General features: G+C 39.3%; 1 protein-coding gene across 1 annotated transcript in view; it reads left to right on the top strand.

Moving 5' to 3' along the window:
• LOC120543011 (docking protein 3-like) overlaps positions 1 to 9,818 on the top strand; it is a 56,468-nt gene extending 46,650 nt beyond the window's left edge. The window contains exons 4-5 of the mRNA XM_039775825.1: positions 3,843 to 4,015; positions 7,818 to 9,818. Coding sequence (XP_039631759.1) covers positions 3,843 to 4,015; positions 7,818 to 8,666 — 1,022 coding nt within the window. The 3' untranslated portion in view covers positions 8,667 to 9,818. The remainder of the gene's footprint in view (positions 1 to 3,842; positions 4,016 to 7,817) is intronic.
• The last annotated feature ends 10,534 nt before the right edge of the window (positions 9,819 to 20,352 follow it).

Here is a 20,352-nt window from a genome sequence, read left to right as displayed (position 1 = left end):
TCACATGCAGAACCAAAGGTGAAGGGCTTAAGCATTTCACTCTTCTAGTGCTCCTGTGTAGTATAATTATCTCCTGTACCATCATCAGTCCACACCTTGAACCTGTCCTAGTCATTCAATACATAAGACAGAATGTTCCTCCGGATATCAAGAGTGAGCCTGATATGGCCGTGCAATGTGTAACACTGAGAATGGAAAAGGCAGGTGCCATCTCCGGGGATGGAAACCACTCGATAAGTGACAGTTCTTTGATCGATGGTGATCACCTGGATAGACATTTTAATGGGGGTACGGTTGGAATGATAAAGGAAATGGGTACCTGAACAATGTAAAATAAGTCTAAAATACCTACACAATAACTATAATCATAATAAACGAACAATAAAACAGCGGAGAAGCCGTGGATTAAATAAAAAGGCTGTAGTTATCAGCAGGGAGACGTGAATCCCGTGGCGAAATAAGGAAGGGAATGTAGAGACCAGAGCGACGGATGGCCTAATATAGGCAGGCAGCCAACAACGTGGGAGTTGTTGGGATGGGGGACCCAATGCCGCCTCACACGGTGACCGAGGTGCAGTCTATGGACGTATATATGTACGTAAGTAGGATTCAGTTAGCGTTGGGTACCCGCGTACCAAATTTTTTGAAGATTGGCCCATAAGTAACAAAGACCGTTGGAAAGTTCAATATGGCGGCCGACAGTGGCGTCATACCACCGAAATAAGTACGTATATTGGTTTCGGTTAGCGCAGGGAAGCTGCCTACCAAATTTCGTGAAGATGGGGCTATAAATAAGAAAGTTCAACATGGCGGACGTTGTCGACCGTTACGTGTAGAATTTCGAAATTAAACCTACTTAACTTTTGTAAGTAAGCTGTAAGGAATAAGCCTGACAAATTTCAGCCTTCTACCTACACGGGAACTTGGAGAATTAGTGATGAGTCAGTGAGTGAGTGAGTCAGTCAGTCAGTCAGTGAGGGCTTTCCTTTTATTAGTATAGATAAAAAATATGTATCTAACATTGCATTTTGGTGTTATTATTATTATTAAACAACAGTGGAAAGCCTCTGTTTCAGACAGAATCGTAGATGTTTGGTAACTTTCATTCTTCCTTTAAAAATAAATACAGGAACAGGCCAAAGCTACAAGCAGAATTGTGCTTAAAGGTATCAAAAATGGGACCCAACATTGACACTAATGACCCTATAAAACATAAAAATATTCAACCATCACAATTGAGTTTAAGTTATTTTCCTCTTTTTTTAACCTGGAGGTACAGTATATTTAACTTGTTATTTTTCTGCTTCTTTTGATCTGGATTCAAATGTAAATTACAAATATGGAAATTTTAGGCTTTCTAATGTGTATTCCTTATTAAACAATGCTAATATTCTTACATTAAAAAAAATTAATTCAACAAGAATTTGATGTGCATGAGAAAAGCTTAAAGACAAGCACCACCACACAAAAATCCCTGTGTAATAATAATATGTTAAAATCCCCAAATGAAATATTAAAGGGACTGGTATGAGTTCAGAAGTTTCACTTTTAGTTGTGTTTTAAAAAGGAAAAAAAAAGTTCAGTTCTTAACAATTTAAGACAATAGAAAATTGTGGGTCTTCATAATATGTCAGTTCCTGGAGGTGATACACCAAGAAAAAAGGTTGAAAGCCCCTGCCATAAATATATCATGTGACATTTAATTATATTTATGTCAACAGTCTCCTGTATTGAAGTATCTGAACTGATTAATATGTCTACTATTTTACAAAATCATGCAATATGGCTACTGTTAGCAGTAATCAACATCACAGTCTGCTTCATCACATAGGATTTATATTAGTGGGAAGCTCTGACCAGATGGTATGACATTTTGGGGGCCTTGTTTTAAAGTTTAATAGCCCCTGATCTGAGCTATTCTATTAATTATTGCTGAGAAATTTGAAATTTATAATGGTTATGTTTGATTTAAAACTCTCTTTGATTGTTCAAAAGACAGAATTGTCTACATGTAAACTTAGTGTGGCAAATTGGCATATTCCAAAAAGTATGACATCCACTGATTATCACGTAAGAGAATAATAACATGCATGATGCCACTCTTATAAACTCTTGGCAAAGACTGTGGTAGACTTCAATCATTGAATGTACAACATGACTTATAAGAATGAATGAAATACAATCTAAAGCATTAACTACAGCTATTTATTGTAAAGTGGATCACATCAGACTGCAAACCTCTAAAAATAACACAGCAATGTCTGACAATTCTTACACATTACCTTCACATGGGGCAATTGTGTCACGTATCAAGGATTTGTATGAAAGGCACAAATCCTCATAGTTTGAGCAGCTAAGTTGTATAACAGCCACATTCACAAGGGACTACTGGACATTGCTGAACTACTTTGGTTAAAAATTCAATTAATTGGGATTAGTGAAGTGATTTTTGGGATTAATCTTGATTAAATGTTTTACTCACTTGAGCACCTTAGTATAGAAAAATATTCTGTAGCTGCTTTTAACCAAACACTGCATGGTGTTATATGGATAGCAATGTTATTTCACTAATCCAGTATCCTGGGTTTAGTTCTCATGCTCAGTCATGGTCTGTGTGAAGTTTCCACATCACCTTGGTAGGTGTTCTTCCACATAACCAAAAACCATCATACCAGGTTAACAGGAGACATAGAACCTGTGAAGGTCTGGTGCCTGTCCAGGACTTGTTTCCAGTTACTGACTGATGTTGCCAAGATAGACTCCAACCTCAAAGAATACTGAAATGGTCTGAGTATGTTTGGAAATGCTATGGCTCCAAAAAGCTAACAAAGACATATATGATAGATGCTAAATGAGGTAAAGATTTATATATAAAGTCAGAATCATATGATTCTCATGAAGACATTTCTATAGCTAACCCTCACCCTCAAGGCTGCACAGTGGATTATCGGTTACTGGTGCTATCTAGCAGATCCAGTTCCATTGGTTTGAAAGCCATACCCAGTGTATGTCTATGTGGAGTTTTCACAGCTCCCTGTATCTGTTTGTCACCTACCTCGTCAGGGACCACCATGCCAGGTTACTAGAGAGTCTTAAATGGGATTGCTGTCTTTCGAGGACCATTTTCTGAGTTCTGCTTGAGCTTCTCACAGCCACCCACAAGGCTGCATTTATTGAGTGCAGCTGAGAACGTTATGTCTCTTAAGCAGCTGAGATAAACAGATATGACTGAAGTTATCTGAAATAAAGATTTTGATATTTAGACAGAAGGGCCTTTTGAAGACATTTGTATAGGTACTTCTAACTTGTTCTGATAAGAAGATATCTGTGAAAGGCAGTATGTACAATAAAGATTTATAAATATATTGCATGTGGGCAAATTCTAACCAGCTTTAACAATTTTGCAGCATTTGTACTTCCCATAATGTTTACTGATGATTACATTGTTTGAGTTTTCCTTTTAGTACCAACTCGTTTTTAGAGAATCGGTCTAATCCCAGCTGAGATCTGCCGGCAGTTTAAAACAAGTGATTCCTTGACGCATAGTCTATGTTCCACTTTAATGGACTGACCTGTACTTTTCTGTTTGATGCTGCCTCCTGTTGGTACACAAATTGCATCACAACTGACCTCACTTGCCTGGCACCCAAACCAGGGTCACTGCCATCATCAGCTGTGAGACAAGTGGTTGGCCTTCTATGCTCCGTTTGCTTTTTTTTATGATAGGCTGATAATTCATATCAAAATATTCTTCAGTGTTGTACCACATACTGTAAATAATGCACAAAAGCTCCCTGATCTCTGCAAGTGTCAGCTCTCTCTGTCCTGTTTCATGTTTACAGCTCATGAATTTCTGGTGACCATCGTGAAGACTGATGCTGCAGAACGATGCCAGCTTGCTGGAGATTACATTCTGTTGAGTAACCAAGTGGCCATAGTCCTGGTGGAGCCTCAGTCCAAACAGGCCTTATACACGTGGCCCTATCACCTGCTGCGGAGATACGGCCAAGACAAGGTAACTTCATTTTTAATATTAATAGCTTTTAGCACATTCTTCTCTGTGTACATTTTGTTCTCAGAATGCTGACATGTTGTTCTATTTATGAGTGAGAAGTAAACCGCTATATAGCTCATATGCAAGATCTCCATTTTCATTTCTTAAATCATTACCCAGACAAACACTTGACTAACTCAGCTAATCAAACAGACTGAACATCCTTTTTGGCATTGTCATGCGCCAACCACAGAAACTTGAAATAGTAAATTAGAGAAGACAGTGTGGGTCACGTGGGGGGGATGGATCTGCTGGAGACAGTGTGGGTGTATAAACAAAATACTGACTTATTTCTACTTCCAATCATGCATTTGTAGTGCTCACAGATATAATGGCTACTCCAGAACACAACATCTGATTTGTTTAACACAAATTCACAATGAATTATACGCACAAGGGAGTTGCATGCAATTCCCAGCACATGAGGTATGAGCACATGTAAAGAAAAATAATCTAAACAGTGCCAGCTCCATATGTTTTCATCATATCTGTTATGTTTAATTATGGCTTCACCACTTACCCATCAAAATGCCCTAAAAATACCCCTCTATTCACTGCCTTATCAAGTGCTTTTCAGTACAAGCATTCTAGAGATGCATTTCCAAACCAGTAAGCAGTCATCCTTCTTCATCTTCCTAATTAAATTCACTGAATGAGGCAAACACTACAAGAGTCACAGTCCTGTCAAGATAAGGGCACCATAACAGCAATGAAAAGTGCACTATACTTTTTTTTACAGTTTTTTGAATTCCTCATACCAGAAGCCACAGCAATTCTTCTGTGTCTAGATCAGTGTTTCCCAGCCTCGGTCCTGGGGTCCCACTGTGGCTGCAGGTTTTTGTTTCAACCAGCTTCTGTTTTTAATTGGACTCCTGGGCTAATTAAGTGACATGTGATTTTCCAATTTCTGTGTTTTGGGAACAATATAGAAACTAGAAAACTAAGTTTGGTAATATATATATATATATATATATATATATATATATATATATATATATATATATATATATATATATATATGTACCAAGCAGTTATATTTTAATTCTACTTTTCTAGGTGTTCTAATTGGTTACTTAATCCATTTACTATTTACTAATTAGTGAGTCTGATGCTAAAGTACTTGCAGCCTTTGGTTATTCAGTGTTGTTTGCCAGCGTGTCTGCTCTGCTCATTTTTTAATTGTCATTAATAAGATACAATGGAGGGGAAAAACTGCACAGAGAAAGGGCAAAATATAATGAAATCAACAAAATTGAGTTGAGCCTTTTAAATTAATAGCAAAAGCAGAAATATCTCTAAATGTCTTATAAATATAAAAATCATGCTTCTGTGCTTTTCTGAATGTAGAATAAAAGAAAAATAATACCAGCTAATTAAATGAGATCAGTGTAATCAGGTATTGTCACTGATTAAGAATCTGGTTGGAACAAAAACCTGCAGTGTGCCCCCAGGACCGAGGTTGGGAAACACTGGTCTAGAACATGCCAACCTTGCGAGTCCTTTTTTATTCAAGCAGACACAGTTAATGCACATAGAGGAACTTCAGTCCATCCAAATTAGGGAGGAATGTCTGAATCCACATCTCATCTCAGCAGCTTCCCCACCTTGTATCCTTGCCTTATCCTCAGAACTACAACAGGAGCAAACCTTTAGTCGTGGAAAGTGTATCTTCCTGAAAGTGGAAATCATGAGATGTTGTTAAAGTACTGAAGCAATCATATGACCTTGTCTTCAGTTGATCCATCCCACTTCAATGCCCAGGCAACCTAGATAAATAAAGACCAAATACCTAGATAACCTTACATGTTGGCTGGACATTCCCAGTGTGTCCACATGGAAGCCACATCTGTGCTGGCTCTTTTAAGCAATTTCTGGAATCCAGTTTTACAGCTTCCTGTTAGTAGTCTTCAGTCCCCAAGATCAGGGGTTCTCTAGTTCAGACCTTGGGGACCCCCCATGGCTGCTGGTTTTCAACCCTACCAATTTCTTCTCTTAATTAGACTTCTACCTTAATTAAGCAGATCACTGTTTCCCAGTTTTTATGTTTTTTTTTTTTTTTTGTATCAATATAGAAATTACAAACTGGTAATGTTAAATATTTACCGAAGCAGGAATTTATTTGGGGCGGCACGGTGGCGCAGTGGTAGCGCTGCTGCCTCGCAGTTAGGAGACCCGGGTTCGCTTCCCGGGTCCTCCCTGCGTGGAGTTTGCATGTTCTCTGCGTGGGTTTCCTCCGGGCGCTCCAGTTTCCTTCCACAATCCAAAGACATGCATATTAGGTGGATTGGCAATTCTAAATTGGCCCTAGTGTGTGTCCTGCGGTAGGTTGGTAATCCCTGCCCAGGATTGGTTCCTGTGTTGGCTGGGATTGGCTCCAGCAGACCCCCGTGACCCTGTATTTGGATTCAGTGGGTTAGAAAATGGATGGAATTTATATGTGTTAGATGAGTTAAATTTTAATGTTCTTGTTATTTAGGCCATAATTTTCTAATGTAAACACTGAAGTTGCTGCTGGTAATAGCATTTAGGATCACTTGCACTGGTATCTCCTCTGCTCATCATTATTTGTCAGTATTCAGATGCAATTAAGAAAGCAAACTACACAGAAAATGTCAATTGGAAGTAAAATAATAAAACAGAGTTAAGCATTTACAACCATAAAACTATAAGTATGTTTTAATTTCCTATAGATATAAATATGACACTACTGCATGATTCTAATTTAATAATAAAAGAAGGTAATCTAGTTAAACACGTCAATTAAAGATAAAAATTAGTCACTGATTGTGAAACTGGTTGGGAGGAAAAAAGGACCAAAATGTGAGTACCTCTGCCCTTGGTGACATTTTTATAACAAGCATAACCTTAATTACTAATAATGCTGTACAAAAAGTCACTACAAGACCACAGCATAGTCATCACTCTGAGACTGTGTTGTAATTTATATTGGTTTGCAAGGCATTACCAACGAAAGAAAACTCCAGGTATAGTCTGAGCTAAGATGGACACTCAGTAAGCAGTTATCATGAGTTAAAGTAATGAGTGCCATTAGCAGTATAACAAAACTAAGATAAAAACCTCAAAAAACTAAATAGTGTGCCCTGCCAAAAAACAGATGTCCCAGTTTGGCTTGTTCACTGGCTTGCATCCCATACTGTCAGAATATATTAGAAATCCCCCTTGTAACCCTGTAAAAAATAGACAGAAACATTTAACAGCCCCATCCTAGTTTCAGACTGTTTGGCGGCAAACACCCCAAAGGGTACATATATGGCCTCCAGCCCCCTCTGCTGGCCATTAACATTATGTACAGCAACCTATTGGGGAACTGACTAAGCATACACGGAAATGGGAACTTTTATAACATTAACAAAGCAGAACTTGTGGTTCTGTCTTTCCCTTATGATGTGTAAATCATCATAGACTTTGTTTTATCAGGTGTACAGTACAATTCAATTTTGTGTGTATCATGACACTATCTGTCAATTTAACTGTTTTAGGGACAACTAAAAGAATTTATCCAAATGAATCTATCTATCTATCTATCTATCTATCTATCTATCTATCTATCTATCTATCTATCTATCTATCTATCCATCCATCCTAGATGCAATATTTTTTTTACATTTCTCTAATGTGTTTTATTACAGATGTATATTGTCCTAACAAAGACATTGGCTCATTCTTAAAGGTGCTAGGAGTACTTAGTGCAAGTGTATGTGTATGTGTTGAATATTTGTAAATTTGTGCTTTCTTCCCATAGGCCAACTTTTCCTTTGAAGCAGGACGACGTTGTGAGTCTGGGGAAGGGCAATTTGTCTTCTTTTCCAGCGAGGTGCAAACCATTTTCAGATGCGTTGAATATGCCATTGCACAGCAAGAGAAACAGCGCAAGAGTATAGCAGAAGTAACCCTGGACAATGACTTCAATTACGTTTTTGAGGAGTCACAGGCTGCTGCTAGTGTCACCCAAATGAAGGACTGCAACACAAGAGTCAGGTCATATTCTAGCTTTGAGGAGAACATAGTCAGCATGGACAAAGAAACAGCTGCACATATACCACCGATGACTATGCCCAAGACATATCCTGTGCCTCTACCACCAGACAAATCTCAAAAAAACTTATCTGCACAGAGGAATAGCTCAGACAGGGAATCTGAAAGTTTTTTGTATGCAACCGTAAATGAGCCTGTGGCAAGCCCTCGAAGGAAGGAGAGTGTTGCAGCAAGGGAGCCAGATACTGTTATCAGCATCTATCAGAATGTCGATGAGTCCCTGAACCAAAACAGCCATCCAAGCCCTCCTGTTGTCACCAGCAGAAAAAAAACAAAGGAATTGCCTTTGTATGACTGTGAAGATTTTGAGAAAGCCAATGAAACTCAAAGCTCTAAGAAAGAAATGTGTTACTCAACTGTAAAGGGGGTAAATAAGAGAGATGATGAAGATGTCTCAGAGGACAGCGATTATTCAGATAATGCTCCTCGCTCTACTATTATTACTAAGACTGTCATTCCCAGTGACTTTAAGCAAAGACTTTCCAACCTTATCTCTAAAGAAGCACCCAAGGGTTTCGTTTCTGTGGCACCCAGGGACCAGAGCTGCTTGGAATGATTAAACAGCAATTGAGAATCTCCATTTTACTGTAACAGTCGGTTCTGGTCTTCAAGCATCAAAAAGGGTTACAGTAACAGAAGCAAAGTGATGACATGAAACACTGACACAGCAAAAGGTGCAATAGAGGTGCGGCCAGGCCAGCCTCCCATAAGAAAGTGGGGTAGCCAAACCTAGGGCTAATGCTGCTGGGCTCCACTATGTGTGGTCTAGGCCTTCTTCTCTTTATGCAGAATTCTCACAGCTTCTTCAGTAATAGCAGTTAAATATACAGACATAGTTAATTTATTCTCATCATTTAAACAATCGAGAAAATGTAATATTTATAGTTAAACAGCAATCAATTTATAATAAAAAATAAGGCACCTTGAGTTTCACCATGTGAAATGTGAAACTCTTTGGCACTGCTTCACAACAGAAACAGACAGATAGATGTTTCAGATAAATTTGTGAGGGAATATAATGGAGACAATTACTGCTCTGCTGCAGTGTACACACTAAAGATTCCTTTCTGGGGGCTGGGAGCCATGTTAAATACACTTTCTCCTTGTTGTGGCCCTGGTAAGTAACTCAAAGCAGGACAGCATTCACAAGAGAAATTAACAAACAGTCCACATCCAATTGAGAACTACTTTATTTCAAACCTGAGCTTCAATATCAAAGAAAAGTCTGATGCAATCAAAGTAACATTGGATAAACGTATTACCTTGTATGGCTATATTTTATACCAAGGGTATACAACTCTTTAATTGCCAAAATAAAAATTTCTTTTTAAATACAGACAGCACAACCAACACTCCCAATGAATCCTACTCATCTTTCCCCCTTCCTTCGGTTGCCTAGCTGCCCTGCATTCTTCCTGGTTCCAGATCAATGCTAATTCTACCAGAGCACTTCCTGTTACATCTGTTTGAAAAATCATCTTTGTACAGTTGTGTTCTTGGTGTCAGCCATATTGTGTCCCAAATTTCAAATGCTTCTGCAGTCTTCCAGCCGTGGAGAAAAAAGCAGCTTGTGTTTTCCTGGTTCTATCACGCATGCTTTTTGGGTGGCATTGCTTAACATCCCTGCTTTTAGTAGAGTCTTGCTTATCCGACATAAACGGGCCGGCAGAACGTTGGATAAGCGAAAATGTCGGATAATGGGAGGCGTTAAGAAAAAGCCTATTAAACGTCAAACTATGTTATAATTTTACACATTACAAACCTCTGTTCACGAACGTCTCTGGACATGTACAAATCGGGTTATGACCAAAAAGTTCACTAAACTTTTGCACCTGTTCACGACCACACACTAGGTATACGAACGAGCCAGTTTCCCTTTTGGTTTGTGCACGCCGATGATTTCCGCACGTGTTCAGTCTCTCCCTGTGCATTCCCTGCGCAGCAAGAGAGAGAGAGCGTGAGAGAGAGACACAGACAGACACACACACGTGTGCGAGAAAAAGACACACACACACACACGCGCAAGAGAGACACATGCACACACACACATGCACGCGAGAGAGACACAGGCGCACACACACACACGCGCGCGAGAGAGACACACACACATGCATGAGAGAGACACATGCACACGCACACACGCGTGAGAGAAAGAGAAACACACGTGCGAGAGAGACATATACACGCACGCACACACGCACGCACACACACGCGCACGTGAGAGAAAGAGAGACACACGTGTACACACACACACACGCACGAGAAAGAGACAGATGCACACACGCCAGAGAGGGCTGGCCACATAATCCTCTGTAATCATGTTTTACAACAAAACAACAGAAAAACTTAACTGAAAAAATGAACTTACCAACTAAAAATAGACTACGCTCACACTAGCAACTTGCAGTTCTTGTTGCCAATTGATGCGTATTTTTTTTGTTTTTTTTTTTGCGGTGGGACGTCGGATAATACAGAATGTTGGATAAGCGAAAGATGGATAAGCGAGACTCTACTGTACCATGTGTGAAAGCTTTCAGATGTCTAGCCTCTGTGTCATTCTAGTCTCTGACTTCTACTGGTACTACTGGTTGGCTGCTATTGGTTGCCATCTGATTAAGCAATTAGAAGATTTGTCTAAACATAACAGAGCTGCAAATTGTCATTAGCTTCAGGGCACTATCAACATTTGTTAGTCTGAATGTCAGCAATGTCACTTGAATATGGTGGCGGGATTGTAGGAATAGGCAGCGGAACTCAGAGACAAGCAGATCAGCGTTGGCTGGAGAGAGCCCACATAGACGTCCACATAGATGTTATCCCAGAAAGAATGGCTTATATTAAGTCTGAAGAGATAGGTGGGAGCCACAATAGTTGACTAGTTGCATGTGTTTTTGTCTTATTTTATATTGTAAATTCTACCACTTAATAAAAATGAATTGGTTGCATTCATCATGTGTTTTTCCTGCAGGGGGTGTTTGTTGTGTAAAAACATCAACACTCTCACTGTGGTACCCAACTAAAATAAGATTATAGAAAACATGGTGAGTATCTACCTCAACTGTACACTTCAGCACACATTAAGTAATGAAAAATAAATTTATACTCACCTTTCAGGCGGGCATGGCGTAGTCCTTTACATCTGCAGCTAACTTTGCTTTGGTCACCTGTTGATTTGTGCTTTCACTGTAAATAAACAGAAAGAAAAAAAAGCAAATAAGAAGTTGTACCATCACAAAGCACGCTCACACAAGGCTCATGTAGAGTCACGAATCATATGTCTGGGATGTGTAATGGAAGTCAGAGTACCTTGAGAAAACCCATGCAGATGAGAAGAGAACCTGCACACAACACAGATTTGTGATCCAGCCAAGGATTTCAAATTGATTTCATGAAGTTCAAATCAATGTCCACTTAGGATGCCCCATGTGCAGTTTACATGTGCTCCTCATGCTAGTTTGACTGGATTCTGGACAGCTGTTAGGCTGTGTGACATTTTGGTCCAGTGCAAGTGTGTGCACATCACCAGTGTTAACTTAGCACATCAACTGTATATACTGGAGCAGTGTTTGCATAATATACAATGTGGTTATTGGAAGGAAATGCAGGCCAACAAATAGAAAATGTTGGGGCATCAAACCAATCCTCCATGTTTAATAAGGTGCACGTCACTGGTGTAGCAATGGATTGTGTAGATTGTGCAAAGTACAAGGGCCTATGAGCTTGGGGAGCCCACTTGGGGCCATGTACATTTTTTTTATTTTTAATAACTAAAACAAGGGTTTCACAGTTTCAATGCAGTGGCTTCAATGTTCAATGTCTTGTTATCATCAACTCTGACGTCTGATGACGAATTGTACGCTGCTGCCGATCTTCTCCTTGAATGCTATAGCACCGATATTTCACCAGTGTTTTCCGCTCAATTGTTGTCATTTCGTGCATGTTTTAAATTGATCCTGTCAACCAAGTCGACTGTTTTGAAGTAACTGAACTATTGCTGATAGATAGATCACTGTCGTCTACTTCCAGTGACATTTGCACAGCTTATATGTAACTCCTGACAATTGACCAGTGACTGTTGCTGTGTGGGCGGCACGGTGGCGCAGTGGTAGCGCTGCTGCCTCGCAGTTAGGAGACCCGGGTTCGCTTCCTGGGTCCTCCCTGCGTGGAGTTTGCATGTTCTCCCCGTGTCTGCGTGGGTTTCCTCCGGGCACTCCGGTTTCCTCCCACAATCCAAAGACATGCAGGTTAGGTGGATTGGCGATTCTAAATTGGCCCTAGTGTGTGCATGGTGTGTTTGTGTGTGTCCTGCGGTGGGTTGGCACCCTGCCCAGGATTGGTTCCTGCCTTGTGCCCGGTGTTGGCTGGGATTGGCTCCAGCAGACCCCCGTGACCCTGTATTCGGATTCAGCGGGTTAGAAAATGGATGGATGGATGTTGCTGTGTGTGAATGATCGTTCTCCAAGTTAAAAATCATCAAAAATGACCTCAGAAGCACCACATAGCAAGACAAACTTTATGGCTTGGCTGTACTCTCAATCAATAATAACTTGATGTGTCAGACATTGTTGAGACTTTTGCGCAACAGAAGGCATGCAAGTGAGTATTTTAAGGTACCCGCTGTGGCAAACCCTAACAGAAGCAGCCGAACGAAGAAGAAGAAGTGATATTATAAGTAATATGACTTGCGACTTGTCAGTCAATTCCATTTTTGTAAACTTTAACAGTTTAACATATGTGTTTTATTGTGTACCTTAGTATGGCTTACTGTGCATTAGTGTCACTACTGTGAGGATTTGTGAGCGTGACCATTTTATGATGTCCATTTTCTCAATTGTGTAGTGGTATCCTGTTAGCCGGTGTTCTTATTTTAATTTGTTACAAATTGAAATTGCTTCATTTTATAGCATAGAACAGTTTCTACTTTCTAGCTTACATTACATTTTAATCATCTTCTTTCACAAAGTTGTCTTGGAATAGTATGCAGGTCCACATTTTACACACATTTTATATATATGTACTAGTACTACTACCCACATCCCGTTCTCACAATTTATTTTATTTTTGCTAACTTACAGTGGCTGTAATAAAGCGATTTAAAAAGATACTACCAATTTCATTTAGAGAGTAGTTTGTTTGTCACTAGTGTGACACCACTGCCCCGGATCTAGCTGTGAATAAATTACTAACAGTTATGCTGGACAGGAGGTGCCCACCTCAGAACGCTGCACAGGGGCCTTAGGCAAGCTAGCTACACCACTGGTGCACGTCCAACAAAAACTAATGCCCCATAATGCTAAACAAACAAAGCCCACTCCTCATGAGGAACCTTTTCACTTAGCTGGTAAGCCTATGGCAGGAAGGAGCCCCATCCTGCAGTGAGTTCTTGTATAGAGTGGCATCACCTTCAGGAAGCCGTGGGATATGTAGTGGAGGAACAGGAAGTTTCCCTCACTTTGGAGATAAAAGCAGGGGATACGGTTAGCGCCAGCGCCCCCTCTCGACCAGGAGTAGAAGGACATATTGTACCTCAGAAGAACCTGGAGGATGATCCATTGACACACATATTTGACAACATTTCTGGGTTACTTTAACAGCAGAAGATTTAATGTAACACTGGTAAATTTGCTGTGTGTGGATTTGCATGCCCTGTGATGGACTGCCACTCCTGAGGCCACTGGTCTTCTGTGCTGTGTGCAGTGTTAGAGGCACAGAGGTGTGGCTTTCATTTATAACATATCAGGGCCCTCAGAAAACAAAGCTTACCATGCAGCACTGGTCACAAAAGAGGAACCGGACCCCAGCCAATATACAAATCCAACACACAGGACCAGTTTACAATGGCCGAGTAATCTAAAATGCATGTCTTTGGGGATTTGCACATACAAAAGGAGAGGAAAAAAATATGGGAATATTATTTTTAAACATTTTGTTTTAAGTGTAGAGTGCAAAAGAAGGTTAGACACTCAATATTGTGGGTGTGTATATATCATCCTGTATGTGAGCAAAAAGGAAAAATATTTTTTGTGTGTAATCTAAACATTAATGGATTTAGAGTGCCATCAAGCAAAATGTTGATCATTAAAAAACCTACAAATTCATTTGTATTTAAATGCAAATAGAAAATGAATTCCTGGAAATTAATGTATTTTAAGTGAACTCAAAGAACATGAATCTAAAATGAAGATGCCAGTCTAGAAAACACAAGTGCTAAGTGTAAGTGCTGGCTCTCCAGTCTTTTATGATTTCTGACCGTTCACATTCTTGTTTATTTGTCATATTTTTATGGTGTTTGTATGTCATATTTTGAGTGGTTAAAAAAAGCACATATTGGTTATATGGAACATTACTGCATGTGACTTAGGAAGAGGTGTGTTGTGACATCTAAAATGTTTTTCACAGTAAAACCACAGAAAGATTCTTGATAAAATACAAACATGTTAAGAATATTAGTTACACATATTTTAATGGAAATTAATAAAACATTTTGCTGATGGATTTGTTCTTTCCAAATACCGAACTTATGCAGTAAGCAAAAGGTTTTATAAAAGAAAAATAATTCTGTGTATTAATATGTGTTATGTAAATACCTAATGAAAAGCTTCCCTCTTCCCAGTTTTGAAAGAGCTTTAAAGGATTTTTGGATGGTAATCTCTGTTAAGATGACTTGAGTATCCTGGTTATCTATCTCCGTCCAGAAATATGCGAATTACGTAAAACTGGTAATTGTGCATGTCTCAGCACTGAGCCCTGGTCTTGCACTCATTTGCAACCTGAACAAGTCCCAGATTGGTTCTGTGTCAATGGCCACAAGTTATGGCCAACCACACAATAAGAAAAGCACGCAGAACGAGTACCACTTTTGGACAGAGAAAGATAAATAACATGATCATATCATCACTGGACAACCTGATAATTTCTTGAATCAGCACATACACAATTAGCAATATGATAAGTTCAAGTTCAGGCCAACTGGATGCAACCCCTCACAAAAACAGGGCTGCTGTTTAACACACCATGATTTATATGTATGTTAATATGTGGATGTTTATTTGCTTAGTTTATAATGGACAAGCCACACTCTTAAAAATACCACTCACAAAAGTATGTTTTTTTCAGAGTGATCCTGTAGAGAAACCATTTCTCATTCTGAACTTTACCATCCACATGAAGGGCCCAAAGTTTTTTGCATTTATTTAGATCCATAACAAGCTCCACAAATAATCATGAATAGATGACAACAGATTTGTGAGATGCCAATGGGTTTGTGATTATAAAAGACCTCTTGCCGTATGACATGGGATAAGTACAGATTTTCTTAATCTGTTAGCATGTCGTGTAGCGTACTATAGATTGAAAATGCCTGTCCACTCTTTGAGAACCGTTTCAAAGGCCAAAGAACAAGCTTCATATGCAGAGAACCCTTCCCAGAATGAACTAGTTCTTTGTTAAGCAATGGCCCTACCAGGTGACCACACAACCCAGTAAACTGCCATGACAGAACCAACATTTTAAGAGTACGCAGGCTGTGATTAAGTGACTTTATTTATTGATGATAGTGTTTCTAATAAATTAAGAAATCATTCAAAGAAGCACACTCACTCATTACAACATTAACAATACATGCTGTCAAAATAAAAAGGCATTTTATTTTTTTAAAAATACCTTTATTTAAAAATCACAACATGATCAGAAAACAACCTGCTATTAAAAAAGAGAAATACATTTCTCAACTGCCATAAATATTAAAAAATATCGTATTTGCAAACAAACAATTAACATGAAAGCATACATTATGGGAAGGCAATTTCACTCATAAAATAAAATTAAAAAACATCGTTTTAGTCAAATGCTTTACTTTAATTTGCATGTTCATTAAAGTGCAACTACAAACTTTTCCCTGTATTTATTCTAAGGAGATATTCACACACACGTACAGAAAACGAGATTTCAAAGTTAAGAGTTATTCTCCGGACTTCAAACAAGTCGTGATAATGCATTCGTGTAATTAATAAAGTCTCTTGTTTTTAAAGTGACCGCAATGAAAAAAATATAAAGAAACGAAATATTTACTACCCAGTCGTGAAACCCCGTTTAATACGTTATAGGTTGGCAATATCGGTACGGCCTATTAACTATAACATTACATAGGCTACCTAAAACTGTTTGGGTCACAAAATACAAACGTAGCCGGAGGAGTCGCTTTAATCCACCCTCAAGTGTAGCTGAGTTGCGGTACTGAGCAGGACGGTAACGTGGTCCCATAGGCACACCCCAGCTCACGCAGTAACCTTGTTCGTTTCCCACCCGGCTGCTGTTTTTTTTTTTGGGAATTGTCCCGTTTCTGGGCAGCCCGATTTTCAAAGGCGTGGACGTTTTGTTAATTGAGCCCGTATGTGTTAATTTGCCCCGCACTACTCTCGATTCCCATCCGGGCATCTAAAAAAATCTAATTAAATAAAGCCACATGTTCAGATGATACTAATAAGATACTCTATTAAAATATGTATCATAAATCACATATTACATGAGGGGCGACATTCATCTTGAAAATTATAATGAATTTATTTTCTAAGTATAAAAAATGGCTTATACCTGCGATCCTCAACTAAAAATGCTTTTAAAATACATGGTAAGATAACGGGAATTGCCATCATTTGTTGACAGCCTTTATGGGGTTCAGTACGCACACAAGTGCCATCCAAAACAGTTAGGAGCAGCTTGTCAGCGCATGGACATCCACCAAGTTACTTAAAAGCACCTGGAATTCCGAACTACTGTTTTACCAGCGCATCCTTTCACGGCGATGCTGAGCTGGCACCTTCAAAAATCACACACTGGTCCCTACGAGACTCACATGATAAAACGTTCATCCTCTTCCAAGTTGATTGACAGGATTCGGGCGAGAACTGAAGAAACGGTTCAAAAGAAAACACGTTAGCATAAGAAAAAGTCCGACTTTTGAAAAACACAACTTAAAACTGTTTCCTTTTTTTATATATATTTGTATTTCTAATTCTTGACTCTCACTAAGTAGGCGCGGCAGTGGATTGTGGGTTAAGGGCCGATGCAACAATGAGTAGGTGAAGAAAATCCTATAGGGCACACCTAGTCAGTAAGGACGTGCCCAGTGTTTATTTGGGCTTTAGTTAACATTACAGAGTCATCAATGCCACAGTCATATGTCCTGCCCATCTTTATTGAAAAAACGTGAGCTGATAATTTGCTTCTAACGCCTGTCCATCTGCCCATCCTCACTGTCACTGTAGTGACATGACTCACCATCACTGCCATTCGCAGGGCTCGGTTGACCATTGTCTGTTCCCAAAACTGATTTGGGCTTTGGCACAATAACCAAGTGTCCTGTGGGTGCCTGCTTTTCCCGAAGTTCCCCCAGGACAGGAAATTTGGCCGAGGAGGATGGGCATGTCCGTGGATAGTTGGAGATCGCTTCAGAAGGGCACATTTTGAGCTGGCTGCAGCTGTCGGTACATCGGTCTTTTTCATTGACACTTTTGAGCAATTCTGACAACTCGGCTATATAGATCTGAGCCATTTGCAGTGTGTCATATTTGGATAACTTCTTCTCGTTGTCTTGCGAAGGGATGACACTCCTCAACTCATCGAAAGCCCTGTTCAGTCCATGCATTCGGCGCCTTTCTCTAGCATTGGCCGCTACACGTCTGTGCTTTTGTAGGACAGGATATTCCATTACAGTGGTCCTCCTAGCCTCCTCCTTCACCGTGCATATATCCCGGTCCGTTATTAATATATTGTTGCACGACTGGCTGCTGGGTATCGAATTGTCCACGTCGGTCACACCTGTCCCGTGTTCGTAGAAAGTCGCCGTTGTCCCTTCTGTTGGAGGTTGGATAAGAAATTCGTGGGAAGTTACTTGAAACCTGTTGCCGAGCCAGCTTCTCGGATCACTGCTAGTCAGTCTTGATATTTCTGGAAACATGGACAGATCCGCACGCCGTCCTTCTTTCCAGTCAATTCGCGTGAACTTAGTACTGGTCACTGACATGCTCTTCAATAATCCAAGAAACGCGTAACTACAGAGCCGAATCAAGGTAGTCTTTTGGCTGTAGCGGCGATCTCCTTGATGCCAATAAAAAAACAACAACGTTTAAGATAAATACTTCTAAATGTAATTAATGATGACAGCTTGTGAAAATATTAATCCCCAGAAATAGTGGCAGCCTTTAATACTACTTCGGATACAGTGCTATAAAATGAAAAGTTAAACGTCTACTGCTCAGTTTCTTCCTGTTGCGGAAAGTGCCCACTCTGATCATTTAAATTGGGCAGTAAGACTTGTCCCCGCCCCAATAGCAAGGATTTCATCCAATGAGGACAAACCTCACAAATGCACGCGCACTCGCGCAACACCGCTCCCAGAAAATTTCAAACTGCAAAAAATGAATGACACGAAACAAGTCGTAAAATTACTGAGGTCGATTCTTTCTTTCTTTCTTTCTTTCTTTCTTTCTTTCTTTCTTTCGAACGAACGAACGAACGAACGAATGGATGGAAATCAATATAAACACCGAGCTAGTGTATGCAAAGCCATATATGTGCTTTAATCCACCAAAACCTTATTAGGCATTAATTATTTCATGAAACATTCAAAGGAGGATTAAAATACACTGCTAAAATAATGGTGACAAAGTGACTCTTCAGAGCTGTGCCATAAAAAGCATCCACATGAAGGTTGCAGGATGAATTTTAACAGGGTCAATAAATAAACGATAACAGATTTGTGGACTACAAATTTAAATGGACTCTTGTAACACTTATGTTCAGGTCTTCTTCATCTGATAGCATCCTGTTAGATAGCCTAATACACCTTAAAATTCTGTTCTGTCCAAACCATAAAGCAAATTCCAAAGCAACAATTACATATGCAAAGAATCCTTCCTTAATTTTCTTTTGTCATGGCTCTATGAGAATCCGCACCAGCCAAAAGTGCTATTAAAGAACCATTATTTTTAAAGTGCATATTTCTTATCATATAGAAAAATAGTTATCAAACCAGTTCAGGGGCCCGAAGCCTATGGATGGTGGGCCTGTCCTTGCACACAGCCACACTGGGCAATATGGAATCAGAAATTAATTCTACCAGTACGTCTTTAGTGACATGAAAAATCAGGCAAACATGGAGAGAACGTGACTCGAACCTAAGACGGCTGACGGGTGAAACAGCAGTGGTGGCCACTGTGCTATAATGTCACCCGAAGCTGCGATGAATTGCCTGCCAGTATTCTGGCGTCCCGTCCAGGATTGGGTCCAACCATGTGTCCGCCGCTCTGGGTACATGCTCTGTCAACCTTGTACTGGAAAATTCTGGCCTAGAACATGCACGATCGTCAAAACTTGTATTTGAACAACGTGCCAGACTTTTACAAGACACCATTACCAGATGATACAAAACTTACAACCTATTACAAGTTGTTATACAACATAATAATTTAAGTGAAAGGCAACGCTATATATATATATATATATATATATATATATATATATATATATATATATATATATATATATATATATATATATAAATACTAAATGAATCAGATTAGATATTAGACAATTAGCGTAATGAGTACGACATAGAGGGACTTTAGATTTCAAACTCTGAGCCGGTGGATTCACATCCCGCTAGTGACATGGAGTGACCATAGGAACTTAACCAATCGTATCTCATGTGTTGCATAAAGGCGTCAGCAAAATAAGTTCAAAATAAATTAAGTTCAATTTAACTAAAAACACAAAACACGTCACCATGAAGCCGTGCAAAAAATCTATAGCGATAGATACACATGTAACTGTGTTTGTATGCATGTATATGTGCGAATATTTATTTTTGCTTGTACTAAAAAAAAAAAAAAAAAAGTGCTAAAAGTAATCTGTTTCATCACTGGATACATCTTTTAACTTCAAAAGCGGCTAGTATTCTATTGATTAATAACTCCAACCGCAAAGGCAATAGTTAGTGTTCAACACTTCCGAATTTTTAAAATATTTCACCATTGTCCACTGCATTTATTTGCCCAGATGAATGCAGTTTATATGTTAGATAAACTCGAAAAAGTAAAACAATTGAAGTCACAATGCTTCCTTATTGACATAATGTAAATGTGTCGCCTTAAGGCAGATCATGTATTCATTTAGTAAAGGCGCTTAATAGAATTTTACAATAGTTGAGGGCGGCCCCTGAAACCAACTCTGGACAAAACGCA

This window comes from Polypterus senegalus, chromosome 13 (genome assembly GCF_016835505.1).
Source record: "Polypterus senegalus isolate Bchr_013 chromosome 13, ASM1683550v1, whole genome shotgun sequence".
NCBI classification, from domain to species: domain Eukaryota; kingdom Metazoa; phylum Chordata; class Cladistia; order Polypteriformes; family Polypteridae; genus Polypterus; species Polypterus senegalus.
The sequence above is the reverse complement of the archived record's forward strand: the minus strand, read 5'-3'. Positions and strand labels throughout refer to the sequence as shown.